Below are 23365 nucleotides of genomic sequence, written 5' to 3'. Positions count from 1 at the left end.
TAGTGTCACAATGGACATTTTAGTAACTCATATTTTGATTTTTGTCTGTTCTCTATACTATTACTGTCATGCATCTACTCTCAGGGGACAAAAAAACCTTCTTTAGAATGTTTGCTTTACTGTATCTGTGCTTGTATTCCCTTGCTTTTCTTTTCCTTCTGTCTTGCCATCTGTGTTTTGTTCAGATTTGTGGTTTTATTTTGTTTTCAGCTCCTTTGTTTCCCAGTTTTCCCCATTCCACTGTTGTGTAATTGGTGAGACAATCTGATAATTGTTGCCTTTAAGGTAATACTGTGATCAGCAGGATGGAAATGGCAGAGACTAGCAGTAGTGGTGAGATTGTTTTGTTTATTAGGCCTGGGAGCTCTGGATGGCATTTTCAGAAGTGCTTGATATGATCTTTGTTCTCATTTGGGTAGTCACTTGACTTGGAACAGAAATCAGACACTGCTAAGCATTTTTTTCAGATTTTTATCTTAATTTTTTAATTTAAATAGTTATAAAGCTCCTGTATAGCTGCATTCTTACAACCTTTCTTACACCTTTTCCTTTTGCAGGTGGCCGTGGACAGAGAAACGCCACGTCAGGAACGGATCAGCCGTGGAAGAAGAGTGGGAAGAACAGGAAATCCAAGCGCATCAAACCGCAGGAATCCTCAGACAGCACAACTTCTGGGGCTAAATTCCCCCACCGCTTCCCCCTGCAAGGGTTAAATGCCACAGCCTGGTCACCATCAGAGACGTCCCAGGCCAGCTACTCAGCAGTGTCCTTCCCCACTGTCATGCCTGCCTATTCCCTTCCCGTTTTCCCAGCGGCAGGGACGGTGCCACCGGCTCCTGAAACGTCACTCTCTGGTTTCAATCACTTGCCAGACTCTGCAAACACTTGTCCTGTGGGGCCATCCCAGTTCTCTGCACCCTTCATGACCCCTGTGGTGGCTCTGGTGCTCCCCAACTACGTGTACCCGGAGATGAACAATAACTTACCTCAGACGCTTTACCCCGGCCAGCCCAACTTCCCTGGCCATGCCACCTTCTCCTCGCAGCCAGTGTTCCCAGCACAGCCCCCCTTTGCCACAGGCAGCCCCTTCCCACAGCAGGCGTTTTTCCCAGCACAGCCATTCCAGTACAACCCCCCAGCAGAGCCTGAGAGGGCTCCTGAGCCCCGCCAGGACCTCTCCCGTTCCTGCACTCCGCAGTCGCCGCCTCCTCAGGACCAGGCTTCACCCCCACTCTTCCAGTCCAGGTGCAGCTCTCCCCTGAACCTCCTGCAGCTGGAGGAGACCACAAAGACTGCAGAGAGCGGGGCTGCAGCAGGGTTACACGGAGCTCTGGCTGAGGAGGGAGCCATGGGCAACATCAGCACAGCAGACAACGGCAGCGGGAAGGAATCCTTACCTGTGAGTCTGGGTCACACTCCTTCCCCTGCCTCTGCTGCATCATTTCCAGTCCTTTCCCTTCCAGGGCAACTTGGTAATAATAGATAGAAGTTATATAATGCTTGGAGCATTACAATTGTTATTGTGAATTCACAGTTGTAGTTGGTAAATTCAAACTTGAGCAAACCGAACAAAACGTTAAGTCCAAACATTAGAATATCCTCAACCTTTAAAAATTAAATCTACCTCATCATTCTTCTAAACTTACACTAGGAAGCTTGGAAATATACCCTGAAAGAGTTTTGTTCCATTTCATTGAAGAAAATAAGAATATGGATAAGCCCATTGAAAACCACTGAAATAAACTAGCACTTTATTTTTAGCAAAAATGTTTGTGCTAGTGAATTTGTGTGCATGGGAAAAACAATCCCTAAGTGGTCTGAAAGAAGCTGATTTAAATTAAAACCACATCTGTGTTTACAAACAAACAACCAAAATAAATGAAGAATTCATCATTTCTTGCAGACCATAACTTCATTTTTGTTTTGTTTGTTGCACTGAAACTGTGCTGAGCTATTTGGTAACTTCAAGGGCCTTTTTATTTTGTGGCTCATTTCAGTTTGATAAATCAGTCTGACAAACAAATTGAGTTGGAGTGATATGTCTGTAAAGGTTTCCATGGTAGAAATATGTAAACTATTATTTGTGCTTTCTAAAGGTACCATAGAGTATCATTATAAATGCTGATGGGATGGAGCAGCAGCCTGTATTTTTTTTGGCTGCCTCCTTCCATTATTCAGGAATGTGTTCAGGGTAAAGTCAGTTCTTTCCATTATTACATGTTTTGCTAAGTTCTCTCAGCTTTAATTGCTCATATTCAATCTTGAAACTACTTTGCAGACAAGTTTTGATTCAGTTAAAAATTAGTGCAAGTGAACAGGAAATACATTTCTTACATTCTTATGAAACTATATTATTAATTTTTTGAAGAGAAATTCAGTTGGTCTTACTGAAGGACCCCCTGTCTGCCTGTCAGTCCATTCATTATTCCTTGGCATATGTTATTGGTCTTTGAATAATCATGTCAACATTAGAATATGAAGTGAAATGGATTTATTACTAATCATTCACGTGGTTAGTAATACAGCTATTACATTTAGTAATAAATGGATTAATAAATGAAGCCTGTCTCATATGCCCTTCTCATAGCAGTTGATCCCATCCTCTTTGTTTGTCTCCTGTAGTTTTGAATGTAGGATTTTTTTTTTCCTAAGAGAAATGTTGAGCTAATTTTTAAGATGGTCTTGGGTTAAAATACATGGTGATGTGTAAGTATAGAGAAGTACTGACAACTTTGTAACCTTTTATTTAAATGGACACTGCAAAACTACGAACTGTTTATTACCTTGAAGCATAATTTCTGAGAATTTACTAATTTAAAGTAACAAAGCTATTACATTTAGTAATAAATAGCTTCGATTTTTGGTGTTTGGGATTTTTAATTTTATTTTTTCTCCTTATCACTAGGCTGAATCTCCAATGGATGCTCAAAACAGCGATGAGCTCTCCATGTCCAGTGTCCTGCTGGACATTTTGCTGCAGGAGGATGCCTGCTCAGGCACGGGCTCAGCCTCCTCAGGGAGTGGTGTGTCTGCAGCTGCTGAGTCCCTGGGCTCTGGGTCCAATGGCTGTGGCATGTCAGGGAGCAGAACAGGTAACTCAGGCAGCCCCAGCCCAGCTGGCATTGCTGAACAGTTGGAGGCATTGCAAACACTGTGAACAGCTAGTGAAAAGCTTTATCTTCACTCCTGTTGCATGGTTTAGTCTTGATTTCTTTCTTACTGCATTGTACAAATGTTTTTCAATTGTGTTTGATTTACAGAATAAAACCTTTTCTAAGTGTGTGTAAAACAGGCATTAAGATATGCAGGTATAAAGGAATAATAAAAAGACCATACTCCTTCTTAAATTAAAGTTAGCTGATTATTCTGTTGAAAATTACTGGAGATTTTATTTAAGAATTTGAGTTTTTAGAAGATTAATGCAGTTACTCAAGGGTGGAAATACTCTCTGTTTAAAAAAATAACTAGAATAGTGGTTTGTTTACACATTTAGTTCTCTTTAATTTTCTCTACAGTAAAAAACATTCAGATAATCCATGTATTGGCCAATTTATAATGAAATGTTAAATCTCTGTTTACAGGTAGCAGTGAAACTAGTCACACCAGCAAATACTTTGGCAGCATTGATTCCTCAGAGAATCACCATAAAACCAAAATGAAGACAGAAATGGAGGAAAGTGAGCACTTCATCAAGTATGTGCTCCAGGATCCCATCTGGCTGCTGATGGCCAACACAGATGACACAGTGATGATGACTTACCAGATCCCCTCCAGGTAATGCCACTGGCACAGCCCCTCACACATCCTGGGTTCAGGGGAAGCAGAATGTTCAGGAGGAAAGATGTATAAGAATCTCTATCTCTGCAGAAATAAACTGGTTTTCATATTTAGCTCAGTGCCAGGAAAAATTCTTGCTTCCTTTATGTACACCACACAAGAACTTCTCAAGAAGGAGAAATTGTTTAATTAGGTTTAGCTGTATTTTTAGGTCAATTTCCTGAGTTGAAATGAGCTGTGTGTATTTTTTGGAAGCTGTTCCATGGTTAGTGATTTGTTCCTGCTTGCCCAGAAGCCCCTGGTGAGTGTGCTGAGATCTGGGCATGGTCTGGCTGGAAGATCTCCAGTCCTTGGCTCTTGTCCTTGAGGTGCCACATTCACTGGAATGCTGCTCTTGGATTTGTGGATTTTTTCCTGGGTTGTTAACTTCCACGTGTTCATTCTGCTCCATAAATTAGGACAAGGAAGTAGAAGGTAAAAATCACAAGGCTTCTCATCAAATAAACTTATTTTAAAAAATAAAAAAGGTAAAAATCACAAGGCTTCTCATCAAATAAACTTATTTTAAAAAATAAAAAACCCACTACTTCAGTAGCAAAGGGCAGTTATAGGGGAAGAAGGAGTGACAAGTCTGGATTATTTTTTTCAACCTACTTGGGAGCAGTGAAGTGTTCTGAGAAGTTTCAGTAAAGACAAGCCTTTGAAAGGGCAGGTAAACAAGCTTTCAAAATACAGAAGCACAGGCATGATGGGGAAAGTAAAGAATACATTGTAAGAACTTTAGTGGGTTTTTTTTTCCTAGTTTTAAAAATACTTTGACATTTCTCAGTTTTTGTAGTCTGAAGTGTTGCCAGCCACAGGTGGGAATTCCAGTAGCCTATAAAAGCAGCAAAGCCTGCCAAAGAGCAGGAAATTTGGTAAGAAGAGTGAAGCTTATTGTCAGAGCGTGGTGCCCAAGAAGTGAAGTGTAAATCCAACCTGCTCTTGGCTATCCTGTAAAGAAAAGAAATAATTTTGGGTTTCTTGGAGCTTGCTTTCTATGGTTTTCTTTTATAGAGGGATACAGCTTGTAAATTTGCTGTGGGATGGGTTTTTGTAGGTTTGGATGGAGGTAGGGCATTTGCAGGGAGAGGGAATTTTGGCTGCTGAAACAGAGCTGTTTCCTAAAGTTTATTCATTCTTGGTGACCTTCTTTAACACATCTTACCCTTCTGCTTTATCTCCTGTGCACTGAGGGTCTGCTCTGGGCTCTCCTCCCACTGGAGGGGCTTGGCCCTGCAGCAGCACAGAGGGAAACTGGAGCTGTGCTGGTTTCACTGGTGCTGCTGCCTGAATTGCTCTAAGAAAACTGTTCCCACTGATGGGATTTGAAAAGACAGTGAGGCAGCAGAGATGCCTGCAAATGCAGAGAGCAGCTGGAGTAATCACATTTCATTTTCTTCCCATATAACATTTCTAAGCATAACGTTCTGGAACAAAAATAGTCTTTAAAAATGTTAGTATTTGACTGTGTGACCTCACATAGGCATGAAGCCCAGAAACTGATGAAGCTCAATTTCTAAATATGTTTTATTTTAGGGATTTGGAAACAGTTTTAAAGGAAGATAAGCAGAAATTAAAGCAAATGCAGAAACTACAGCCAAAATTTACAGAAGAACAAAAAAGAGAGCTTATTGAAGTTCATCCATGGATCCAGCAAGGTGGACTGCCAAAAACTGTTGCTAATTCTGTAAGTTTAGTGGGTTAATTACTTTTGCATGTATAATAGTGCCTAAATTATTAGCTGCCTATGTTAGACTCTTCCTTTCCTGTTGCTATGAAAGCTTGGTCAATTATGCATAGGGAAAAAAAAGAAATTTAAACTTCCATGCAGTGGTTTCTAGCTTGATTTAATTTAGCATAAATCTCCTTTCCAATGGAGGAAATTAAAGTACTGGTGAATACAGTACAAGAAATTTCCTTCCTCTTTCTGAATTTCCATGTCTGTGTTTGAAATGCTTTAGCAACACAGCAGAAACTTCACTACATAAAAATCTCTATGTGCAGAATGAATGGCAGTATACTGATCCTTTTTCCTATCAGACTTCTCAATCAGGAGTATGATTCCTCCAAGTACTTTAATGGCTTGAAAGGGAAAAGAAAACCCCAACAGAACAAAGCATCCATGCAGTTTTATTTGTTGTCTGTGTATTTTGCTTATTCATGCACAAATACCTTTTGCATTTTCTTTTCCCTAAGCTTTCTATCATTTGTGGCCTTTTTTGCACAAAAGCTGTCAAACAGAGAGGCTCTGTTTGCACATGAGTGGTTCAAAAGTCAGTGTGAAGGAATTGCAGTGGAATCCTAATTGAGGAGGTGTTAATGTCACTGCAGCACCCACCTTGTGGCACAGCTGCTTCCAGTTGTGTTCTCAAGTTCTTGCATTGATTTATTGCACTTTATAAAACCATGGTGTGTGGAAAAGTTGTGGAGTAAAATACATCTGGTAGCTACAGCACAGGTGGAAAGGTTCTCTTGGAATCAAGGATTGCATGCAGATGAACTGGTGCTTGGAAAAGCTTTTTTAGTTTTACTTATGAATGCTTCTATTCTTTTTTCTTTTTAGGAATGTATTTTTTGTGAGGACAATATACAGAGCAATTTTTATACATCATATGATGAAGAAATCCATGAAATGGACCTTAATGAAATGATTGAAGATAGTGGAGACAACAACTTGGTTTCCCTGAATCAAGTCAGTGAAGAACAAACATAGCCTTTGAGCCTGTTGTTTTGAAAATTGCTTCAAAACGACAGTGAAGGATCCACAGAGGTTTTAATCTTTTTATCCAGCTGGATGAATGCAGTTCAAAAAAGCAAATGTGTTTTTCTTGCTCTAGAAGAGTCATTTGTGAATGAATCTCTTTTTAAATGGTGGCAATCTCTTCCCAGTAAGGACATTGTTGAAGATGGTATAGCTTTTCTTTAAAAGACTCATTTTGCACTTACATGCCTCAAGTATTTCTTTATAAACTATAGAAACTTTCATTGATGCCTACTGTTTTTGTAGAGTGGGTTAAGAAGTGCTGCAAATCTCCTCACGTACATACGGTTCTTCAAAAATCTCCTTTTGGTGATGGTTCAGCATTATCAGTTGTTGAGCAGTTCTGCTTAGTGGCTCTTTAGCATTGTTCTTAATATTTGAAGTGGTCCAGCATAGTAGAAGAAATAACCTTCAAGGAAATCAATTCACACTTGCCCTTCTCATAGCAGTTGATCCCATCCTCTTTGTTTGTCTCCTCTAGTTTTGAATGTAGGAACTTCTTTTGTCTAAGAGGAATGTTGAGCTGATTTTCTATGATGGTCTGGTATTAAAGTTTATGTTGATGTCTAAGTACAGAGGACTGCAGACAACTTTGTAGCCTTTTATGTAAATGGACACTGCAAAACTATGAACTGTTATTACCTTGAAGCATAATTTCTGAGAAATTTTTACTCAAGAAATCCTTATGCTTAAAGATTTAAAAAACTTAAGACCACAGAGGATGAGTGGCCATGCTCCAGTGGCTGTTAGACAGACCTTGGGGTAACTCTCACCTTTACTGCTACTTGTTCTGTCAGGAGGTTGGCCATCAGTTCTTCCAATGTGGCTAAACAAACATCAAATTTCTATGTGGCAAGAGAGAATTAGATGTGTCTTGTCATTTGAAGATAGTTCTTATAAAAAAGAAGTGATTTTGAGAATAGTGTTGACCGACTCTATTTGATTTCCAGAATCTCAAATTTAGTGTGGCTGGAATCCTTTGCTGTCGAAAATTTCATTTTAATGCCTCTGAGATTGTATTGACTTGAATGTGTGTTCTTTATGTTCCTGTGCTCTTTATGTCTGTTGGATGTGGGAAGAGAACATGAGAGAAAACTGTTAATGTGTTGGTTAGTTAAAGGACTGATTTAGTCCTTTAAAGCAGTTTAGTTGCTGTATTGCCAGATGTCAGCTGTAAGTCTTGGGGTGGAAAATGACGAAAGTTAATTCAATTAACTTCAATATGTTTGTCTTAAAATACTTTTCATGGGAAGCATTTCCTTTTTTAGTAGGATAACATTTCTATTCACTGAAATGTAAGGTTATTTTCATTCTATACAAATATTTCTCTTTCTATACAGGGAGGATGTGAAGTTACATCTGGCACCAAAAACATGCAAAAGTGACTGGTATTGGCTTAGCATAAGAAATAATTTGTTTCAAGTAATTAGTTATTAATTGGAAAATTTGCACTGGAGACAGGTTCTGCAGGTAGCAAAGTGTGTCAGCTTGTGAAACAAGCAGAATCACAATTTTAAAGAATGAGTAAGTATTTAAATGTAGTGTGAAGCACTGCCCAGCAGGATCTGATGCCTGTCTTTAACAGCTCAGCAAGGTCAAACGTAAATATTTGTAAATACAAAGTGAATGAGAAATTTTCCAGTGTTGGTGTTCACGTCCGATGTATTAAATGTTTTAATCATCAATGGAACAGTGCAGCTATACCAGCATAGTAAATATATTTCATTTTTACATGGAGACACAAACATGGACCAGGGTTTGGGAAAAATGAAAGCTTTATATAAAAGGAGTGCATCATCATTATACAAATAATTTTCAAAGACTTCTCAACCACTTTGAACTTCTTTGCTTTAGCATGGTTTCTTTTTTCCCCATGTCTTTTTTTATTTGTCCTCATTTCTTTTATTATTTTTTTTCAATGACCATCTTGTAACCATAACTTAGTGAAAGGAAGAGAAAAGTATATTTAGAGCATTTTGTGGATGTGCTTACTTATGGACTTAATCTTGCATCCTTAAAGTGTTTGCATTTACAGGGTGGTATTAAAATATTTTCCTGTAACTTTAAATCTACATGCCTCCATTTATAGATAAGATTCTGAAGCTGTAATTTTTCCAAACTGTTGTAAGATGATTTATTTGTGATGACACTTTGTCAACATGTCAACAATGTTTTCTGTACACTGTGCAATATATTTTGGTTTTGCCACTTGTGACTAATTTTTATGACTTTGCTTTTTAGAAAACTGGTAAATAAAACAGATATATTTTTAGTTGCCTTTTTGTTCCTTGAGGCTTCTGCTCCAAGTAAGAAGTCAGAATATGTGCTTTACTGATGGTATGTGATGGTGTTTCAGACAGCAGAGCTTGCTGTGATGTTAGCTCTGCCTTCCTGTCCTCGAGTAAAACTTCTGCCACCTTTTCTGAGTTTAGTGGTCGCATGGAAGATTGAATCTTTATCTTGAGGAGTTGTTCTGAGATCATGTGCCAGTGTCCTGCAAGAGCACGTGCAGCTGGGCTCTGTGTTGTTCAGATCTGCCACAAGACACCTCTGGTGCTTTTTGCTTTGTTCAGTGTCAGCTGCAGCCCCAGAGCTTTCCAGGCACAGAGAGCTCCAGTCGTGCCCCTGGGATTTGCTCTGTGCACTGATTTTCTGTCTTCTGTCAAGGTGTGAGGGCTTCTCTTTGGAGGCTGCTGAACTTGCCAAGCTGCAGCACTGCCCTGTCCATGTTCCCTCTGCGCTGAGTGAGCAGGGCTGGGACTCCTCCTGCTCAGGAGGGACTCAGGTTTGAGACTTCATTAATTCTTCTTCTCCATGGCTGTGTTGTGAGAGGTCTGGGGAATTCTTTAAATGGAACAAGCTAGTTTGGTCATAAAGGCCCCAGATCCTTCTGCAAGCTGCACAGCCAGGGTGTTTGTACCACAGAACAGCTCAGCTCACAGGGGGATTGTGGTGTGCCCTGAATTGCCAGGAGCTGCATTTTAAAACATGCCTCTTGAGCACATTACCCAAGGCTCTTTGCAATCCTGTGAATTAAGCCTAAATTTGTGTGCAGTTCTGTGTCTGTCTGAAAACACTTCTGTCCTAAAGCAGCCACGGTCCTTGCTCAGGTCAGAGAGCAGAGATGTGTTGGTGGAGCTCTGAGAGAGCCCCAGATCTGAGTGTCACCCACCTGAACCACAGTGTCACCCATCTGTGCCACCGTGTCACCCTGTGCCACTCCAGAGGTGCTGGCATTGTGAGAACTTGCTGGGATGCAAGTTCTCATAAATGGTAACAAGAACCTTGGGAGCACTGAGGTGCTGCTGGTGGGATAAACCACCAGGTAATGGTTCACACTCATTTCTGCTTTTGGTAATTTTTTTTCCAGTTGTAAATGTAATGAGAGTATGAGTTAAACGTGGTTTCAGGTATTCTCAGACTCCTCCTTGGTGTCTCCTGCCCGCCTCCAGAGCCAAGGCTTGCTCTGCAGAGCTGTTGGGTTTTTCCTTGGTCCGGGTTTTCCCACCTCGGCAGCCCCTAGATGTCACTGGTGTCCTGGGATTATCCTTGGCAGCATTTCCACCCGTTTGTCTTTATTCAGCTTCCTGTACACTGTGGAGTTTGCCATGACATTGTTTGAGGTGAAGTGAAAGCTCTGAGGCTTGAATTTCAAATAAGATAATGAGAAATTCATACTGAAGAGCTGTTGGCCCAACGACAGTGAATGCAAACATCAGCTCTGCTTGGAAAAGGGAAACAGAATGCTGAAAGCACCAAATTTTAGTCCATTTAACAGCTGTCATGAATATAGAGGTGAAAAAAAGATGCTGTCCCTTCTGAGAATTAAGATCCTTGACGGTTATTTTGTCTCTCTCCAAGAAGGGTCGAAAGAACCCAAGGAATTGAGGAGCCTCTGACCCAAGAAGAGCCTGGTGAAACGAATTTCATGTTTCTGGCAAAGCAACAAACAGATGACTTGAAGAAGGATAAGGTTTGTAGGTGTAACTTCCAGAAATCCCACTGTTTAACTGATCATAAGTGCTTAGGAGCTTCAGAAATTTATTCAGTGTCTTGAGCAAGGTAACCAACAGCTCAGGAACTCCTTACACACGCGGTGTGTAACAGCTGAGTCTCTGCTTCACTGAAACAAAAGACCAAACAAACAACAAACCCCAATCTTCTCCAGGCTGTCCAAGTGGAAAAGTAACATAACACTGGGTAGAAACTGAGGCAACTCTGAATCACGGGTATTTCTGTTGGTGTCTGCTGATAAAGTGTGAGCTGCAGCAGGCTGCCGTGTGTGTGGCGGCACCATTGCCCAGGGCTCTGGCTCTGTGGCTGACATGAACAGTGTTTAACCTCAGTGGATAATGCACAGTGTGGAAATACAGCCTCTCCCTTGGAGAGAAATTGCTTTTCACTGTGAAAGAGCCCCGTGTGTGGGGCAGCGTGGGGACAATGCTGTATCTGTGAGGTGCAGGAGGGTTTGGAGAGCAGCACCTGCTGCAGCTGGGCTGGAAGCTCTGCTGGGGCTGCACTGCACCCTCAGCCCCACAGGCATCTGCTGCTTTGCACCTCATTTGTTTTCCTTTGTTTTGGGTGGATTCAAATTTCCTGGTATCCCAGGATTTGTCAAGGTGTACTCCTCACTCCTCACTCTGTAGCAAAACAGGATAGAGTGAATTCATTGCTCTCTTTAAATTGTTACAGTGGTCTAAAAGTAAACTGCTCGTGTTGCTGTTGCACTGCCTGCTTCAAAAATTCTACTTCTGTCCAAGAATTTACTGAATTCTACTTCTGTCCAAGAACTTACTGGCTGTGTTCTTCCTTTTTAAAACCCTGACTATTGCGTGTCTAAGGCAAGGTCTGCTGCTTTCCCCTCTGCTGCCAGCAGCTGCTCCCTTGGAAATCTGTGGCCTTTTTGCCCAGGGTGCTGGATGGATCCAGCAATGTGCTTCTCTGGCTGTAATGTTGGATTTGCTCAGCTGCAGGGAGCAGGAGGAGGCTGGGTGGGTGTGCACAGCCAGGTCTGCAGGAGCGGCTCTGAACCCTTGCAGTTCCAGTGCTGGGGGTGGCACACAGGATTTCCACGAGGATTTCACCTGAGCCCTCTGCCCTTTGTGCTCTCTGTCACTTCTGCTCCTCCTGATGCCTCTCGGAGCCTGTGAGTGTTTGCAGGTTTTTGGGAGCACACACAAACCCAGGCTGGAAATGCACTGGGCTCAGCACTTCCTTTATTCTCTGTTAATAAACTTCTCCCGCCTCCTTCAACACTCAGTTTTGAATACTGGCAGATGTGTCCTCACATATTTTGGAAAACTATTATTTTGTGGTTCACCTTTGTTTCTAAATTTAGTGCAAACCAGGGGTTTCTGATGAAAATGGTTCATTAGATTGCAGAGCAACAACTTTGTGCTGAGCAGAGCTACTGTTTCTCCCGGAGTCCTGAAATTCAGAGTTTGTTTCTGCAGCAATACACGATTTTAAGACATAAAGTCATGTTATTTTTCTCTTGCAGTGAGAGAACACATGTCATTTACTATACCAACCACTGTATTTCAGTATCAAATGGTATGTAAGCGAACCATTTTGTAGTTTTCATTGTTCAATGTAATAGCTATCTTCTAGTGCAGTTTCTCTTTCTTCCTGTTAAGGCTAAATTTACTTTTTCAATTTACTTAAAGAAAACAAACAAAAAAAAAAACACAAAAAAAAAAAAAAGCAAAAAACCAAAACAAAAAAACCAAGCCAAAAAGAACCCAAAAAACCCAAAATAACCCTCCCCCAACAAAAAAAAAAAAAAAAAAAAAAAAAGACACAAAAAAAAAAAATCAAACAATCAAAACAATAAAATAAAACCCCAAAACAAACAAAAAACCAACTCCAGGAAATAATGGAGTTGAAAAAAGACCCAGGTCTGTTTGAGGGCATGGAAAAGCCAGGAGGGGCTCTGGCTGCAGGAGGGTGTTTGGGGTGGCTCTGCCTGTGCCCCCAGGTTGTGCCTGTGCCGAGCTCCCAGCCTGGGCCAGGCCCAGCATCTCCTCTGTTGCAATTTGTGCATTTCAGAAGCATCTGGCGTGTCCCAGCAGTGACAATGGCAGGAATGTGGCCATCGGGAGCTGTTTGCAGTGTCTGTATGCAGTTGTCTTTACAAGCCTCCTCCTTTTTTGTGCTCTAAGAGCTGCCTGTGAATGGGGCAGACCTTGTCCCAGCTGCTCGGGGCAGGGAGGGCAGGTGGGCAGCGCCTTCTGCTCAGACCTGATTTCTGATTTTCTGATTTTCTGCCTCTTCCCAAACCCCGCATCCCTGAGGCAGCAAAACTTCTGTGCACTCCTGGTTGCCCTCAAGATGTTTTGCCTCCCTCCCTTTTAGAGACAAATCCAAGTGTAAATATATTTGTTATAGAATTGTGCTGAAATTTTTAATTTTTTAATTTTTTAACTGCCAAAGCCACGTGGCAATACCGAAGGGTTCCCACGCCGTGTAAAGAGCTTGGAAATTCTTCCATTGTCTTTAGCTTCCATTGTCTTTTAGCATTCAAAAAGATGGTTACAGAACTCTTTCAGTAAAGGCTGCTAAAGCTTTGGATGTAGTCAGGCAGTCAATTTCGTATTATTTTAGAAATAATTACTTTGCATTGCATGAGCAGTGAATTTAAATGAGTTCAGCTATAAAGACCTGATTAGGAGCACATATATGAACAACATTGTATTATTAGTCCTGCCTTCTATGTGCTCTACCATTATGAGGTGATGCTTAGGTCTTAAATTTTAATAATAGAATTTCCAGGGAGTTCTGGCTTGGATTTTTAAGGAAAATCTGTTTGCTTGTTTGGCTTTTTAAATTTCTTTTTGTCTGATATCTCTGAGCTAACAGGTGGCATAAAGGTGTCTGTGTCTCAATCTCAGAACACCATTTATAGTCTCCCATCGATTTCATGGCAGAATGATAAAAATTGAAGCAGACTGCACACTGTAAATGGTTGTAGAGGTTTCACTTGCTGACAGAATTAGTTTGATGAGGTGATTTATGGCTCCTTTACCACCTCATGCAGTGTTCAGAGCCTGTGGAGTTTATGGAGTTGTCCTTCCCTCGTTCCCCTGGCAGGGTGGCTCTGCAGGTCGGGTTTTTTGGGAGGATTGAACAGCACCAAAGGGCCAAAGGCTCAGAGGTTGTGGCTCAGTGGTGCCTTGCAGGGCAGGCTGGGGCTCCCTGGTCCATAAATCCTGCATGGCTGAAGGATGGTCCGTAAACCCTGCATGGCTGAAGGATGGTCCGTAAACCCTGCATGGCTGAAGGATGGTCCATAAACCCTGCATGGCTGAAGGATGGTCCATAAACCCTGCATGGCCAGGAACTCAGGGGGAAAGAGCAGCTCTGAGCTGGGCTGAGAGGGGTCTGAGAATGGAGGTGGGATTGTCATCATCCACACAGTCCAACTCACTCAGTCAACCCTTTCCAAAGAGCACCTGTAAAACTGTCAGATGTAAAATTTGTCTTTCAGCTGAGAAAAGCAACATGTGCTCCCAGGAGTGGGGATGCCGGAGCCTCCCCCAAATTCTGCACACTCTCTCAACACACAGCGCTGACCTGAAGCTGGTTGCCAAAACTCCCCGTGAGTAAATGGCTGTAATTAAACGTAATTAAATGTAATTAAATGTATCCCCAGCCCTCCAAGCACTGTCTGTGCGCTGCTCAGGCTGTAGATAAGGCTGAGCTGGGCTGTGACACCTGGGCTGTATATAGGAGGTGACAGCTCCCTGCTCCTGGAAACATTTGGACTGTTGCACTCTGGTTTGTGCCTTTCATGAAAGAATTGGAGGAAGAGAATAATAACAAAGGGCACTGCCTCTTTGGCACTGCTTAACACTGCCTTTTGAAAAAAACAGATTTATCAACAGCAAAACACAATTTTTCTTTCTTTGTATAAGATACAGGGGTTCCTTGTTGGAGAGCATTTGAGAAAGAGACAAAGGTGAAATCACTCTTGAGGCTTGAGGAGGTTTGGACCTTTAGGAACAGTTTAATGGAAAGGAAGTGAGGAGTTGGTAAAATATAAGCAGAAAAGAAAGACACGGGGCTGAATCTGTGTGGGTCTGTAACCTGTGACCATAACAAATGAGAAAGCTGCCAAAGCAGGGAAGGTTGGAATTGCCCTGTGCTAGACAAAAAAATGGAAAAAAAGCATTTGAGGAGGACAGGGAAAAGTGATGTTCAGAGCTTTTGCAAAAGCAGCTGGAGCTGCAGAGGGGCTGTGTGCTGAGCTGCACTGTCAGGCCAACACAGAGCTCAGCTCTGGGGCAGCTGAGTCACATCAAAACTGTGTCCAGGCACTGGAGATTTTGGGTTCTTTGAAAACCAAACCCCAGATGAGCAACTGGGCTGCCTGAATCTCTTTGCTGATTTATTCAGAAAAATGTCTAAAATATCATTGTCCAAACAATGCTTAATATCCAACGCTCTCCGAGAACAAAAGCAGTGAGCACAAACCCTGTATAAATGATTTTCTTTTGTTCCAGGGGAAGCACGGGGGAAGTGGAGCCCTTCCTCTGAAGGTTTGTGTTTGGGGTGGTGCTGCTGGGATGCCATGGCTGCAGCACTGCAGGAACAATCCCCAGCACCAGCTGGGCTCTGCTCAGCCCCACCTCCCTGCCCATGGCTGGCATCCTGGCAGGACATGCAGCCAGGCCGAAGGCTCGTGTGCTTCAGCATTGGAAAGGACCGGAGCTCAGAATCTTTATTTTGGGCCAGAAAGCCAAATCTCCCCATTGCCCTGCCGGATTCTGCTGCATTTCTGGGGGATGCAGAGTGAGCAGCAGGTTTGGTTTGGTTTGGTTTGGTTTGGTTTGGTTTGGTTTGGTTTGGTTTGGTTTGGTTTGGTCTGGTCTGGTTTGGTTTGGTTTGGTCTGGTTTGGTTGGTTTGGTCTGGTTTGGCTGGGTTGGGTTTGGTTTGGATTGGTTGGTGTGGTTTGGTTGGTTTGGTTGGGTTTGGCTTGGTTTGGTGTGGTTTGGTTTGGCTTGGGTTGGGTTGGTGTGGTTTGGCTTGGTGTGGTTTGGTTTGGCTTGGTGTGGTTTGGTTTGGTTGGGTTTGGTTTGGTTTGGATTGGTTGGTTGGGTTTGGTTGGTGTGGTTTGGTTGGGTTGAGTTTGGCTTGGTTTGGTGTGGTGTGGTTTGGTTTGGTTTGGTTTAGTTGGTTTGGCTTGGGTTGGTTGGTTTGGTTTGGTTTGGTTTGGTCTGGTCTGGTTTGGTCTGGTTGGTTTGGTTTGGTTGGTTTGGTTTAGTTGGTTTGGTTTGGTGTGGTGTGGTTTGGTCTGGTTTGGTTGGGTTGAGTTTGGCTTGGTTTGGTGTGGTTTGGTTTGGTTGGTTTGGTTTGGTTTGGCTTGGTTTGGTGTGGTTTGGTTTGGTTTGGCTTGGGTTGGTTTGGTTTGGCTTGGTGTGGTGTGGTTTGGTTTGGTTGGTTTGGTGTGGTTTGGTTGGGTTGGGTTTGGTTTGGATTGGTTGGTTGGGTTTAGTTGGTGTGGTTTGGTTGGTTTGGTTGGGTTGAGTTTGGCTTGGTTTGGTGTGGTTTGGTTTGGTTGATTTGGTTTAGTTGGTTTGGCTTGGGTTGGTTGGTTTGGTTTAATTGGTTTGGTTTGGCTTGGCTTGGTTTAGCTTGGCTTGGTTTGGTCTGGTCTGGTTGGGTTTGGTTTGGTTTGGTTTGGTTTGGTTTGGTTTGGTTTGGTTTGGTTTGGTTTGGTTTGGTTTGGTTTGGTTTGGTTTGGTTTGGTTTGGTTTGGTTTCTCAGCCACAGGAAATGAAGGAAGCTGAAGGCAGCACACTCCGTGGGGATCCCTCACAGCCTGGTGTGCCCAGATGGGACAAACTGGGATCCACAGCAAAGCCCCTCCTGCCTGGGCAGGCCCTGCTGGGAGCTCGGGGCCAGGAGCTGGGTGTGACAGGTGTGTGTCACAGGTGTGTGTCACAGGTGTCACAGGTGTGTGTCACAGGTGTGTGTCACAGGTGTGTGTCACAGGTGTCACAGGTGTGTGTCACAGGTGTCCCAGGTGTCCCAGCTGTGCTCAGTGCCTGTGGGTGCTGCACTGCAATAGTGACAGAGGGCTGCCAGAGCAAGGAGTGCCCCTGTTCGTGTCCCCAAGGTCCAAAAGCACCTGGCAGGGGCTGCAGTTGTTCAGGAGGGCGGTGACACCTGGGAACCCCTGTCCCAGGGCAGGCAGGAGGGATGCAGCCATTCTGCTGGGAGGGGAAACACAACAAACAAAACACCCACAGCCAAGCCAGAGAATGCTTGAATACGTGGAACTGCTTTCTTTCCTGATCTACTTGTTTTGCATGACATGGATTATATTTGTTTGCATGTTTCATTTCCCACCTGGCTCATCTCATTTGCATTTATTAATTTTTAATGCATGCATGTGGCTGAGTTAGAGGGGTCATGGCTGGAGAGGAGAGCCTTCCCTGGAGTGCTCAGTGTTGGGTGGGATTAACAAATCTCTTTGGGTGACCAAAGGGGACAGGGAGGGTTTGTGCATCAAACATTCACCCATCAGCACTTGCCCTTTATGTGAGAGCACAGTGGTTCATCCAGCACTTTGGATCAAAGGAGACTTGGGAATGTAAAATTTGAGGAGGCTTTTTCAGCTGAACTGTTCAGTTAGGCAGTGACACTCCTGCCTTGAGAGACACATGAGCAGCACTCCCCTAATTAATTCTGGAGTCAAATTCATACTGCCTGAATGCAGAATGGAGGGAGGAGTGTCTGGCACCAGACTCCAGCCTGGGAAACTGAGAAGATTTTGCTTGTTTTGAATGTACTGACTTCAATTTTATCTATGATACAAATTAAAGTGCAAGAAAACATTGCCTTGAATCAACAGCAGTGGAGCCCAGATTTTAGGGAAAGTTTGAGAGGTCAGCAGATGCTCTGGCCTCACAGTTTTGTTCTTCCTCTGTGCAACCCCAGGGCACACAGGGAATGTTCCTGTGTCTGCTCTGGGGTGCCCTGACCCCCAGGGCAGCTCTGACTCTGACCCTCATCCATGCAGAAAGTTTCCCACACTTCGAGACAGACTGGAACCCACAAAAGTGTGAAATAGATTACAGAGAGCAGTGCAGGTGTGTCACTGGGTGAGAAATTGAGGGTTTGGGGTTTTTAGTGTGTTGTGGATGGCAGCAAGATGGAGGGCACAGGGTGCTGTCCTGGGTTTCTTCTTCAGCTTCTTCTTCCTCCTTCTCCATGGGTTTGGGTGGCATTTTGTAATTGGGCAGGACAGTCTGCACTGTGGGCTCTGTGGGATCAGTAATTGGGTTAAAAGGGAAAATAATCCAGGTGTCAGCTCTTAACTGGATAGTTTAGTCTTAGGAGACCTTGTACCAAGAGATTGTTGGCCATTTTGTGCCTTCTAAGGGAAAGTTCTCACTGCTGAACTCACAGCAGTGAGACTGTTTTACTGATAAGAAATAATGGATACCTGAGTCTGAACATGAAACTGCTGTCTGGAGTTCCTCCTTGCTTTCTACTAATATTTTAGCCAGAGACCAATGCAAAAACTGTAAAACCACAAATTGGGTTAATTTTACTCTTAAGAAATCCAAGGCCAGAAGGGATCAGTTAATATAATTACTTGTGTGTTGTTGTTTTACTCAGGAGTTTTCGTTTGTAACCAAAGCAACTTGTATTTGCTTCTGGAAATATATTCTGTCCCGCTTGAAATTAAAAGAAAGGAAAATCATTACTTCTTCTGGTGTCTAATTTCAATGCTTTTCCTTCTCATTTCAGACACCCTGGACCTACTATCTAGGTCTTGGCACTTTATTGGATTAAAAGACTTCCTGAAGCCATGACTTCCTCAGCTGGTAGGTGAGCTACAGAACATGTGTGTAATGCAACATAGGCAGTATAACTAACCAAATCACCCTCACTCATCAAACTAACCAAATCACCCTCACTCATCATCTTGTTTAACTAAATTAACTCAAGGCCTCATGCTCTGAGGTGTATTTTCATGTCTGAACGTTTTATGAACCAGCTTGAATTTTTTTTTAACCTCCTTAAAATGCAGTGCAATGAATTTCACTCACTGAAAACTATAATGAAATGCTAATGTTGTGTAGGGAGCTAAAATCTGGAAGGAGTGAGAGAGACTGTTTTTCCCCTTTGCTTTTTCTTTAGCTTTGCTCATGCAGAAGCCTGAGGGGCTTAAATGGACAATTTAGAGACACTGTCCATTTAGATAATTGTGGACTCAGGAATTTGCTAGAGGATGCATCTTGGAACCAGGCATCTCATGCAAAAAAAAAACCAATCTCTTAGGAGGAGGGGAAGGGGAGGCTGCTGGATTAGTGTGTGAATCCCTGCTTTTTCCATGTGCTGCCTGCACCACCTTGGAACCATTGTGCTCCTCTGTGGAGCAAGATGATCCCTCCTCTCCTGGATGGAAAGATAAGTGTGTGTTCTATCCCCACCTGTCAGAGCTGGGGCAGTTTTTTCTTTATTTCTCCCCCAGCCAACCCTCCCTGCAGGAGATCTCTGCTGTCCATCTTTGCCTGAGAGCCCCTTAATTTCAAAATGATAATAATTCCTAGGGAGAGGGTTTACATTTCCCATTTCAGGGGAGGCTCCTGCCTTCCTTAGCAGACACCTGTCTGTTCAAACCCAGACCCCTCCCAGTGCCACCCATCCTGCCAGGTGTGAATCAGGCTAAGCAGGGATGGCACAGACCAAGCCTGGTGTGCTCCGTGCAGCAGCCGGACACAGCTCTGTACAACCTGTGTGTGTGCAGGGTGGGCAGCTGCTGCTGTGAGAGTGTGCAGAGCTGTGCTTGGACATGGCAACAAAACCTGGGGAATCCTGAAATGGGGCTCCAGCAGCTGGAGCTACCTATGTGGATGGCCCCTGGGGATGTGGGGCTGTTACCTGTGCAGAGTTTACCATAATGGGGCGAGGCGAGCACCAGGATTCACCAGCATCCCCTCCAGCATTTCTCATAGGAATAAATCCTCCTTTTTTTGTGACATTTCAATAGTGTTCTGCCAACAGCAGCACCCTGGATGGTTAAAAATGTAAGCTGTGTTACAGATAGGAACCAAGTGCCTGCTTAGCAGAGATCTCCTGTGTGATGTCTGTGCACCCCCTGGACCTGCTGCTGAGGCCTGGGCTGGTTTTACTCTTCTGTGCCTTTAACTGGAACAGAGACTGAAACATTTATTTGGAGAGGGAGACTGCAGAGAGCTGCAGGATGCTCGCTGTGGGACGTGCAAGAAGGTGCACATTGATTGGTGTGATTTAAGAGCTTGATCTTGCCTCCTGGCCAGAGGCTCTGATAAAAGACCTGGGACGTGTTGCCAAGAGGTTGGGAAGAGGTTTGAACTCCAAGTCCTCCCAGCTGACCTGGTCTAACAAGGAGCGTTTTTCCCCTGTAACAGGTGTGAGTGACTGACACACAAAGAGAGGGGAAAATGAGCCCTTCTTTCCATTATTCTCCACCTGAATATCAAACCAGAGGAGTCCTGCTAGTGTGCTGCCTCTCTCTCCTGTTACAAGGCAGGGCACTGTCAGATCAGATGGTCTGTTTGTATTACTTTGGAATGGAAAAGTGTAAAGGCAGTTTCTATAAAGAAGGACTTGAAAAGGCTTCCCTGGTTTTTCATCAGAGCTGTTGGAAACCTTCCTTCCCCACACTGCCCCTTCCCCTTTTCCTCAAAATCCTCACCTCTTCCTGCCTTTGTCAGGCAGGTGTCAGATTTGACACCTTTGCAGTACGGCACAGAAATGCAAATGGACAAATCCAGCAGCACCTCATCACAGCATGTAAACTTTCTGTGAACCTAATTTGTGGATTAAAAAAAAAAAAAAAAAAAAAAGGCCGTATTGGTACCACATTTCTAAAGTGCTTTTTAGACTATTGCAAAGCTCCTCATAGCCCTACAGAGGCCTCACCTGCCCTGGCTCAGCTGGGCTCTGAGGGAATTGAACACAACAGAAGGACCAAACATTCTGATGGACACCTTTGAACAAGAACACACAGCCCAGGTAAAGAAAATTACAAAGGAAAGGCCTTGCCAGTGCTTCAGTTTCTATTTTTATTAATCTGCATGGTTATTAACAAAGGCACATGTCTACCCCTTGGTCGTTGGGTTGCTTCCTTTCTTGCTTGTTCTATGTTTGGGAACTTCCACGTATTAAGACACTTTACAATCCTTTTTTTCCTCTTTACAATGACAGCTCTCTGAAAGGTATTGTACCACAGCAAAAATAACCTGGCATCTCCCCAAAGCAGGGACCAGGACAAGAATGCTGAGAGTCCCCATCCACATTGAAGAACACTTTCCAAACCCACTGGACACTTCTTTCAATGAAGTCTTTTTTGCTTTTCCCCAACAAAAAAAACCCCAAAATGCAAACCAGGCTCCTGTGAAGTTATGCCCCAGGACAGGATTTGCCTAGCACTTCTGAAGCTGGGGCTGTGCATGTGTGAGCAAGGCCTTCAGATGGCAGATCAAGTAGAGCAGGCTTGGGGCTGGCATCCAGACCAACCAGCCCCAAACTCTGCGGCCCAGGACCAACCACAGCCAGTCTGACCTTGCTCGGTCAATAAACTTAAGTGTCAACTACAATTAAACAAAAGAAATATTTGAATTCCAATAGTTAAGTTAACAAAGCTTAGTACAAGAATTAAGTGCTTAATTGCCAGCATTGTTTCCATGATACAGACATGCTGGTGTTGAGAGCCAACAAGAGGGAGCTGTATTTTTAATGTTCTTAAACGGGTTAGAAACACACCACATTACACAATATAGGCCACGTTGTGAATTCAAGGGTTTTTTTATTAAAGATCAAAAATAAAAAAACATTTGACACCCTAATATACATAAAGTCACAATAAACTCAAACGTGCTAAAAGCAAAATGTGCATAAAGACACTCATTTCTAAAAGGCACCCTGCCACCAACATCTTTTAAAACGTTTGCCTAATTCCACCAGCTTTCTAGCTTTCTGTCCCTCCCCTAAAGGTGAGACTTTAGACTGCTATCAGGTACAGACACCTTTCAGGGGTCTGTGCTATCACTAGAACGCTTGAAACCGTGCATGCAACTTAGCTCCAGCTTCTCCTGCCATTCACTATCGTGATTTAAAACGCACAAGGACTTCTTAAAAGGCAGCGGCGTTTGGGCCGCTTCTAAGGGCCAAGAAGAGAGAGACAGGGTTATAAAATAACTGCTGCGTCTCCACCAGAGAGCTTTGCTACTACAAACCGCTTCCCTCCTCCCCCCTGCCGCATCCTTTTGTAAAAACAACCCCCGAAGTTACAAAACGCCACAAACGCACGGGGATGAAATGTTCACGCGTTCGCTTTAGGCTGTCAGGGGCTGACAGCGGCGGAGAGCCCGAGTCCGCAGGCACAGCGCTGCCAGCCGCACACAGACAGACACACGGACACTCAGACAGACACACGGACACGCTCGCTCAGCACACGCGTGTGCGGGGCACGCTGCCCTCCCACAGGCAGCGCTGCGCTGGCTCTCTCCGCTGTTACCAGGGTCTCCACATGGCTTTGGGCGAGCCGGCCGAGGGCAGGCCCAGCGTCTGGGACGCGTCCAGTCCGTCCGAGGGGGTCTGGCCCGGCCCGGCCTCCGCCTCGTCCGAGCCGGGCTCCTCGCTGGGGGCGGCCGGGGCCGGGCGGGCTGCGGCCGGCAGGGACAGCGCCTCGCCGGCGGGCCAGGGCCCGAGGGCCGGCTCCGCCACAACGTCCGTGATCGAGTCCGGGCAGCCGCCCTCGCTGAGGGGCATGGACTCCAGCAGGTGGTTGAGCAGCTCGGCGGCCGTGGTGGCGTCGATGCCGGGGCAGCTGGAGACGAAGGTGTGCACCTCGTGCATGCACTGGATGTAGCCGGCGGCGAAGCGCTCGCTGGCCTCCAGGAGCCGCCGCCCGCCGCCTGGGACAGAGAGGGGCGCGGGTGAGGCGCGGGCCGGGCCGGGCGCACCCCGCCGCCCCCCGAGCCCGCACTCACCGCGGCCGCGGCGCTCCAGCACGGCCCGCACCCGCCGCACCGTCCGCTCCAGCACCTCCGCGTTCTCCAGCTTCGCCTGAAACTGACCCGGGGCGCCGCGGCCGTCAGCGCGGCCCCGAGCCCCGCCGGCCCCCGCCCCGCCGTGCCGCCGCCTCACCTCGCTGTCGGCCAGCAGCAGCCGCAGCTCCCGCAGGCTCTCGTTGATGCGCGCCCGGCGCTTCTTCTCCACCAGCGGCTTCCTCGTCTGCGGGGACAACAGCGCCGTCAGCTCGTCAGCCCCCCTGCCCCTCCGGGCCCGGGCCCGGCCCCGCCCGCGCTGCCCCCGCCGCTCACCCTGCGGTCGCCGCGGGACCCCGCGCAGCCCTCGCCGTGCGGCGGGCGCTCCGTACCCGGCGCCATGGCCGCGCCGCTGCCCCGCTCCCTCCGCTCCCGCCCCGAGCCGCCCATTTTATACCCCGCGATTTGCATGTCAAAGAGCCCATTGGCCGCGCCGCGCGGGCCGCGCCGAGCGTTGGCCGAACGGGCCAATGGCGGCCGCGCGCTTTGTCTGCGCCGGGGCGGGGCGGGCGGAACGGCCCCGGCGCTGGGCCCGGGCCCGGAGCGGGAGCGGGAGCAGGAGCGGGCCGGGCCGGGCCGGGCCGGGCCGGCCGGGAGCGGGAGCAGGAGCAGGAGCGGGCCGGGCTGGGCTGGGCTGGGCTGGGCCGGAGCGGGAGGGGGAACAGGCCGTGCCGTGCCGTGCCCCCGCCGGCAGCGTGCGGCTCCACGGGGCGGCTGGGCCGTCACTGAGCCCCAGTG

The 23365-nt window shown here is 45.5% G+C and overlaps 2 protein-coding genes across 7 annotated transcripts in view; one reads left to right on the top strand and one right to left on the bottom strand.

The window, feature by feature from the left end:
- The window catches only part of PER2 (period circadian regulator 2), a 49337-nt gene extending 40485 nt beyond the window's left edge, over positions 1-8852 (top strand). For all 6 annotated transcript variants that reach the window (XM_063166508.1, XM_063166511.1, XM_063166507.1 and 3 more), the window contains exons 22-26: positions 558-1399; positions 2906-3092; positions 3582-3774; positions 5356-5506; positions 6383-8852. In XM_063166508.1, coding sequence (XP_063022578.1) covers positions 558-1399; positions 2906-3092; positions 3582-3774; positions 5356-5506; positions 6383-6532 — 1523 coding nt within the window. In that variant the 3' untranslated portion in view covers positions 6533-8852. The remainder of the gene's footprint in view (positions 1-557; positions 1400-2905; positions 3093-3581; positions 3775-5355; positions 5507-6382) is intronic.
- Positions 8853-21364: 12512 nt separating this feature from the next.
- LOC134423420 (transcription cofactor HES-6-like) lies at positions 21365-23038 on the bottom strand. The gene is made up of 3 exons (XM_063166394.1): positions 22904-23038; positions 22728-22814; positions 21365-22652 (listed from the first exon to the last, which is right to left on the bottom strand). The coding sequence occupies exons 1-3, from the start codon at positions 23036-23038 to the stop codon at positions 22092-22094; spliced, it is 783 nt and encodes a 260-aa protein (XP_063022464.1). The 3' UTR covers positions 21365-22091.
- Positions 23039-23365: the final 327 nt, after the last annotated feature.

Source organism: Melospiza melodia, chromosome 12, assembly GCF_035770615.1.
Source record: "Melospiza melodia melodia isolate bMelMel2 chromosome 12, bMelMel2.pri, whole genome shotgun sequence".
Taxonomy (NCBI): domain Eukaryota; kingdom Metazoa; phylum Chordata; class Aves; order Passeriformes; family Passerellidae; genus Melospiza; species Melospiza melodia.
The sequence above is the reverse complement of the archived record's forward strand: the minus strand, read 5'-3'. Positions and strand labels throughout refer to the sequence as shown.

What these genes read in the sequence shown, in the direction of transcription:
- LOC134423420 (XM_063166394.1), bottom strand. Translation starts at nt 23,038, where the DNA reads ATGCAAATCGCGGGGTATAAAATGGGCGGCTCGGGGCGGGAGCGGAGG. An exon ending in GGTCCCGCGGCGACCGCAGG is followed by an intron (nt 22,815 to 22,903) that starts GTGAGCGGCGGG and finishes TTGTCCCCGCAG; the next exon opens with ACGAGGAAGCCGCTGGTGGA. An exon ending in TGCTGCTGGCCGACAGCGAG is followed by an intron (nt 22,653 to 22,727) that starts GTGAGGCGGCGG and finishes GCCCCGGGTCAG; the next exon opens with TTTCAGGCGAAGCTGGAGAA.